At 34.6% G+C, this 7,498-nt stretch overlaps 1 protein-coding gene across 1 annotated transcript; it reads right to left on the reverse strand.

Moving 5' to 3' along the window:
* Nucleotides 1-994: 994 nt before the first annotated feature.
* Nucleotides 995-7,141, reverse strand: LOC143633822 (villin-2-like). The gene is made up of 22 exons (XM_077102056.1): nt 6,993-7,141; nt 6,298-6,425; nt 6,077-6,176; nt 5,901-5,969; nt 5,573-5,809; nt 5,312-5,489; nt 5,088-5,220; nt 4,848-5,007; nt 4,618-4,768; nt 4,432-4,532; nt 4,203-4,361; nt 3,990-4,127; nt 3,781-3,918; nt 3,569-3,697; nt 3,343-3,490; nt 3,224-3,234; nt 3,002-3,142; nt 2,787-2,912; nt 2,627-2,698; nt 1,759-2,011; nt 1,454-1,683; nt 995-1,387 (listed from the first exon to the last, which is right to left on the reverse strand). The coding sequence occupies exons 2-22, from the start codon at nt 6,351-6,353 to the stop codon at nt 1,274-1,276; spliced, it is 2,844 nt and encodes a 947-aa protein (XP_076958171.1). The 5' UTR covers nt 6,354-6,425; nt 6,993-7,141; the 3' UTR covers nt 995-1,273.
* Nucleotides 7,142-7,498: the final 357 nt, after the last annotated feature.

Below are 7,498 nucleotides of genomic sequence, written 5' to 3' on the forward strand. Positions count from 1 at the left end.
ATTTGATCAAAATGTATAATATTTTATGTGTATGAATATATTTTTTGGTTAGTTTCATGGATATATATTTGAATAACCTTATTTGTCACACAGACAACTATACATGGCTATATCAAGAGTTATAAGCAGACATATATGTTACCTTATCAAGAGTTACAAGCAGACATGAACTAAAGATTTTGATTTTTGATAAACATTGTATACCAACCAATACAATCACAAATATAGTGTACAAGGAATGTTTTACTTATTTGTACTATATTTATGTAATCTTAGTTATGTAATTTTCATATAAATTGTAATTGTATTAACAATACATTATCATTTTGTTGATTGTAATTCACTTAATAGTTAAAGTTTAAAAATTTTCATCAATTATCCGTATAATATACGGGCCTCAAACTAGTATATATATATATATATATCACACACATAACATATATACATATACATACACATATATATACAATAGTAATATAATAATAATAAACTTCATCTCTTCACGGCGATAAAAGAACCCCGCCCCCACCCATTTTCGCCCAAAAATCGCCCGGGGGCGGTGTTCGCGCCCCTTCACGCCCAAAATCGCTCAAGCCGGAGCCCCACGACACATGGCCTAACTGAAAGTCTGAAAGAAGGGTTTGGACTTTGGATTACAAGGATGCCTTTAGTAGAAGTTCACATAAATGGTCATATTCAACTCTTCTTGTGGCAGTTCACTTAGGATTGTGCATTGAATGACTTGACATTAGTAATGCCTACCCACCCTAAACTAAAAATGCTGCAACCGACAACTAATCATACATGAATATGAGTCACAAATTTATAATGCACAACCCAATATATATTACATTTCCACCATGTTAGTTATTTGTAAACCAAATCTGATATGCTAGGAGCTTACCCGACCGAAACTGCGAACCTCTTTTAATCTTTCTACATATCAAAAACCGAACTTGAATAAATAAACACAAAATTAGAAGAGAAACGTAAATACCAAACATCATACCCTTTTAACCCTTAATATCTGAGTTCTCAAATACAATCACATCAACCATTTACAGTCTTTTTAAACAATAATAAATATCACAAACAAACTCAAACCCAGATACATCCCATACAATTTAATTGAAATGAAACATTCAGCAGCAGCAGCAAAAGAGAGGCAAAAAATCACTCTTTACTCGACTAACTCCTATAATCATCAAAGCACAAACACAACCAAAAACTAAGAATTGAAAGAATAATCTTATCTTGACCCGCATTTCAATTCCTAGAACAGATCCACTTTCTTCTTCATCATGTCTTGCTTCCACTTTGGTATTTTGTAGAACGCTTCTTTTGTCATCCCGAGCACCGTCTCAAATTCTTCAGCAGATAGATAAGCCTAAAGAACAGATAAAACGACATTATTATACAATATTTAATTGGAGTTAATAAAAAGAAAAGAAACCTCTCGTCTCTTAAAGTCGATTCCTTTAACAGGGTTCTCGGATTTAGCCCTGAGCTGATCATAACTGAAAGTGCTTTGACTGTCTACACTCGCACATTCTTCCTCTGTGGTTGACTTTGGTGCTGACCCATCTCCGTTGACCTCTTGAACCGGGTCAGATGACTCAGTAGTAACCTCTGAACCCTCGTTACTGTCGACACTATTAGAAGGTTCTTCACTTTTGGCTACGGCTGCAAAGCGGATACAAGTTTCAACTATTTTAACCATGTTAACAAAATGCAGAATCATAAGTAACAAGTGAATACCAGGTGAGAAACTTTCAGTTGATGGGCTTCTAACGGGCCGGGCTGGAGAAGCATCAGACGGGCCTTTCTTTTCAGCAGTGAGAACTGAAGATAAAGCAGCAACTGCAGCTGCTCTTTGTGAACCTCGACTTGGTACTTTTGGAGAAGCTGAGGATTTAGTAGGTGGGGACGATTTAAAGGCAGAGTTTAGGGCCGCCAATGCTGAAGCTCTTTGAGTGGGCCCACTCTGGTTTCCGTTTGACTTATCTTGACTCTGTTAAAATGTCACAAATCTTAAAAAAAGATCCCACAACCAAGAAATTGTCGATAGGTTTAAGTATTAATTTGGGATTTAATTAGGCTTGTAAATGAACCGAACGAACACGAACGAAGCATGTTTGTGTTCGCGTTCATTCATTTTAAATTTAACTGAACAAATGATTGAACACGAACAATTAAACGAACAGGGTTTTCTTGTTCGTGTTCATTAGCTAAGAAAATGAGCATCTTCGTGTTCGTCTATGTTCGTTCATTAACAGTATAAGCGAACGGTTCACGAAAATAATCAAACGATGAATGATAACCGAGCTAAATCCAGTCAAAAATAATGTAAAGAGATGTGTTGGCCCTAAAAAGTTATTAAAACTATACTAAGCTGTGATGGGTCAAAATAATTTAAATGAATGTATTAAAGAACGTAAACAGACGTACAAAAAACAAAAGCAAACTAATGAACATAAATAAACTTAAACGAGCGTTCGCGGACATAAATGAACCAGTGAAACATTTGTTCATGTTTGTTCGTTTATTAACTAATCGAACATAAACAAACTTCCCACAAAATGCTTCACTGATGGTTCAGTTCATTTACAGGCCTAGATTCAATTACCTCTGCAGAATTGGAGCCTCCCCCAAACCCAAATAGCAGTAAAACCTTCTTTTGGAACGAGTTTCCTTGAACCTGGGCACATTTAAAAGACAAGAAAATCCAAATAAGTAATCAAATACCAATAAAAGTGGAAACTATAGATGAAGTATAAATAACATACATTGGCTTTTGCAGGATCCCATGTGAAAAATGTTGTGAAGAAGTTCGGTTCGTTTCCTTCTGTAACACGGTACAAAGGCACACATGGGGATAGCCCATCTAGAGATGCAGCCAACTCTATGTATTTCTGATACAAAGTTTAATAAAAAAAAATAATTATTAAACAAATAAAACAAGCTTGCAATATAACGTACGAAACTATGCTAAAAAAAGTACCTGTCCATATTCAAAGGCACTTTGCTTTTCCTTGGAGTCTACTGACTGACCAACCCACACAAACACCTCAGCGTGTGTATCTAATATTAAAATATCCTCGGTCAACAAGTCATCTTGTGAAAAATTGTAGATTTCCTCTATCTGTCATAGGAAAACATAATTTAACAATCTTTTAACGGAGAAATAAATAATAAAGTATGTAAGTTAACATGAAGCACCAACCTCAAATTTTCCTATGAATCCACAACAAACCAGCACAAATTATAATTAGTCAGATGCCATAATTGGGAACTAAAAATAACAGTAAATAAACTAGAATAAATAAATAAATAATATGAAACCTTTATTGAATGAGAATGCAAACAAATGAGGATCTCTGTTGGTTTCTGGTGCTACTTTTTTACTGGTGTAACCTTGTTTCCCTCCAAGTGCAAACCAGAAAGTTGAGTTCTCGGTTCCTTCTTTGGCAAACTTCACGTTTGCACCGGGCTGGAAGATTTAAAATAAAATATTGGACCATAAATAATGCTTGCATGATCATTCTATTTGTCTATAATAAAATCATACCTTCAAAAACTCAGCAATTTTAGCAGCTATGGTGTGCTGCTCAACAGTACTCTGGTTTCCATGCCAGGTGAATAATGATGAACCAGATTGAAGAAGAAAGCAATCATAAGTGTTTAATGAGGTTGCCACCTGAAAGTTATCAAAATTACACATGTCATACATAATATCATTATCAATAATAATTTTAAAACTTATTTGAAAGTAGAGCATACCGTTTCTACTTGAACGGCTTTGTTATTATGCACCGAATTACCCGATATCTGAATGAGGGCTACACCATCTGAAGTGTAGGTTTCATCATTCAATCCTTTGTCTGCAATGTAGTTCTTGTAACCAGAGCTCAATCCACCCTAATATCCCAATAAACTATCATTTTCATAACATTTGAATTTAATATAACATAAATATGATAAAAAAATACCTTCAACACTACCATTGGTTGGAAAATAGCAACGAACTGTGGTGGTTCTTTCCCTTGATACACACGACCCTGAACCGCTCTTCCTTTTAGTGAGTTGAACATTGTTGTAGCCAGCCGAGCAGCCATGTTTTGGTCCTCCTGATGTCACAAGATCATTAAAACTAAAAAAACAAATAAAAATAAATAAGAAATTAATCAATGTAGCATTAGTACCTTGATGCTATCTTTACCGATCCAACAGCAAAGATAATAATCGTCTTTCTTTTCATTAGAATGATATGTGTAAAGAACAATGTAGCAATCTCCACTATAAAATTTACCAATGTCCTCCTTTGGTACTGGTGTTTTAGCACTGCCATTAATCCGCCACACCTAAAACACGCACAAAATAAAAAATCGCGTATACCAATTAAGAAAACAAGCAACGTAAACTGTATCAAACCTCGATTTTTCCATTCTCTTCAAGCAACGGCGGGACTTCTTCAGTAGCAGTAGAACTTTTTGCAAGCCCTTTGAGGCCAACACCTTGTTGCTTTAATAAAGCTAATAGCATAATAACAAGCCTGATAAGTTATATACTGGTTGAAAATCTTTAAGTAGCTTTGAAAAAGAAAATAATAAAAATTACCTGCTACTTTTCCTCTACCCTCTTCAGGAGCAGAAGGAGCTGAACCAGATGGCCATGAGTCAAAGTTTGACTTAAATGAATGTGTTTCATAGCCTTGAATAAGGCGAGTTACACGTGTTGACTTGGGCCGACTTTGGCTGGTAATAAACTCCTAAAAATGGCAATAATTTATTATAAGATGAGGAAAAACATGACCAGTTTTGAACCGTTACCAAACCCGATTGACTTACCTCAGCAGCCTGCATGGCAGCTTTTCTTTCGTCCACTTGTGTTACCCGACCGACCCAAACAAACACCTCTGAACCACAATCCAATAGATAGCACTTGTTGTTTTCAAGTAATGATTTTGAAAGTTCACCATCTACATCCTTAACTTGACCTTCAACAATGCTGCAAAAAACAAAAACAACATTTGCATGTTAGCATCAGAATCATCCTAGAGGTGTTTTCATAAGGTTTATAGAATATACCAATAAAGTTTTGGTGCAGTCTTTTCTGGAATTATATCGTCTTCACTTGCAACCTTTTTTCCAATAGGAGCAAAGCCACCAAAGATCACCCAAAATTCACCCGAATCACCCTCCGCTTGCAGTTTCCCATCATCTAGCATTGTTATAGAAAATGATAAATAGTATGAATTAGAAACACATAAAAATTGAATGTTTAAACTAAATATACATATCACATGTCTTACCGACAATTGCAACATCACATGTACCCTCGTGATACTTATCTTTCAAAAACTGAATAACTTCCAATGCTTTAGCTCTTTCTTGTATATTCGAGTTTGCCCCGTTGAATTGAAAGATCTTGTCTTTAGTATCCAAGATAAAGACATCATCATGATTCAATGTGGATCGAGAAAACGGGACCTGAATAAAGATCACAACTTTAGATTCACATATATGTATAGACACTTTATATCTTTATATGTGTGTGCGGAGGATTTAGAGACCTGCTTCAATTTGACAGCACGTTTTCCTTTGCACGTGTATAGACGTGTTTGAAATTCTTCTTCTTCGGTTTCCTTAAAACCAGAAGCAACACCTCCCTCAAGTGGTATGATACAAGGTTTGAAGTAAGACAAGAATTTATCAGATTCATAACCCTGAGGTTCCCTATATTGAACCGCACGCCCACCAAGAATTGCATCAAGTTCAACTGTTTTTATTGCTGCCGTTCCAGCTTCATCCTGATTTATGTCATGAAACAAGATTACTTAAGCAAATATAACACATGAAATTTTAAAAAAATAATAAATAAATAAATAAACATTATTTTACCTGGCTTGTATCTTTTCCCAACCAAAAATGTATATCATAAAAGTATGCACCTCCTTTCCCAGAAGTAGTCTACAAATACATTAAAGCCGTTAAGATGCACATAATACAAGAAAACTAACAGCGGAATAATAAAATGTATTACTCTGCCATAATACAATGTTTAATATCATTAGCACCTGTAACACAATGTATGAATCACCAGAGTAGAATCTACCATAATCAGATTTGGGCAATGGTACTGGCTGAAAGTTTTCGATTCTCCATATTTCAGTTCCTCTAAAAATCGTTAAGTAAAAGTCCAATACACCAAATGCACTTGCAACAAACTAACAATATTATTATATTAACATATGAACGCATTTTATATATTTTACAGTAAAAAATTCAGCAAGGATACACCCTCTGACAGACTCCTTGAAATGCTGGTTCCAAAGCTTTTGCAGCGCCCGACATTCTGTAAAGTTGTAAACTTGTATATCTTTAAACAAATATAGAGTCCTGCGATGCAATTGTTATTGCGAGTCACTGCAAATTATATACAATTAACTTAATGATTATTCTAGCAATCATTCAAAAACTGCATTAGCATACAAGAATTCACACAAATCTGTCTCCATGAGCAGAATTATACACTATGTTAATTTGAAACCATTAACTCTCATCAAGTTGTAAACTTTTCAACACGGGTCACATTAAGAATCTACTCCAACAAAAGTAATCAGTTAATTATCCCCAAAAATTGATTGAATTCATGTCACACTCTTCATACCTGCAGATTTTTAGCCAACAATTTTGCCATAATTTCATAAAACTTATATTTAACTATATCCAAGATCAAGGACTCATCAATAGATCCAACCAATCAAAAATAAAAAAAAAATCTTAATCGTTGATAACAAGAAGAAAGAGGATAATTGAATTAGATCAAAGAAAGAAATAAACCCATCTCCCAATTCAAAGAATAAGTAATACCATGGTCAAAAGAAAGTAAACGAAGTGTCAATTGAAGTCGCAGATAATCAAATTAAGTTCACATAAAGTTTAGAAACAACAAGAAATGAAAACATATGCAGAATCAGTGGATTAACGTACCTGTGTTCAGATCTCGATTGCCTGTGACAGCAAAAGGTGTGTGATGAATATGAAGTAGAAAGAAGAAACGGACGGAAGGACAAGAAGACCAAAACGGAGCTGGCAAGAGTAAAGTTAACAATAACAATATTATAGAGAGAGAAAGATATAATTGTACTACTAAAAGAAAAAGAAAAAGAAAAAGAAAAAGAAAAGAAAGATAATAATTGGGTTTTATGGGTTGTTTTTTATTTATTTTTCTTTTCTGTGTCTCTGTCTTGCTTTTTTGAAAGTATGAAATATGAATACAGAGAGAAATGGTGATTGGAACTAAGTAACGTAGTAGTATATAAATATAATACGTGTGGGATGGGATAATTATGGAAGAAAATAAAAGAAAAGGTTGAATTTTAGGCAGAGATCCGGTTACAATGCCACCGCCCCCTTTCTTTTGGGCTTTTTTTCTCCCTTATTTTCTTAGGGGTCAACGAGTGTAATTGAGTTTGTAATATCTCTTTTCATTTCAT

The sequence above is a fragment of the Bidens hawaiensis genome, unplaced genomic scaffold (assembly GCF_021521415.1).
Source record: "Bidens hawaiensis isolate Kalapana, Puna unplaced genomic scaffold, B.hawaiensis_p1.1 tig00006907_1, whole genome shotgun sequence".
In the NCBI taxonomy this organism is placed as follows: Eukaryota; Viridiplantae; Streptophyta; class Magnoliopsida; order Asterales; family Asteraceae; genus Bidens; species Bidens hawaiensis.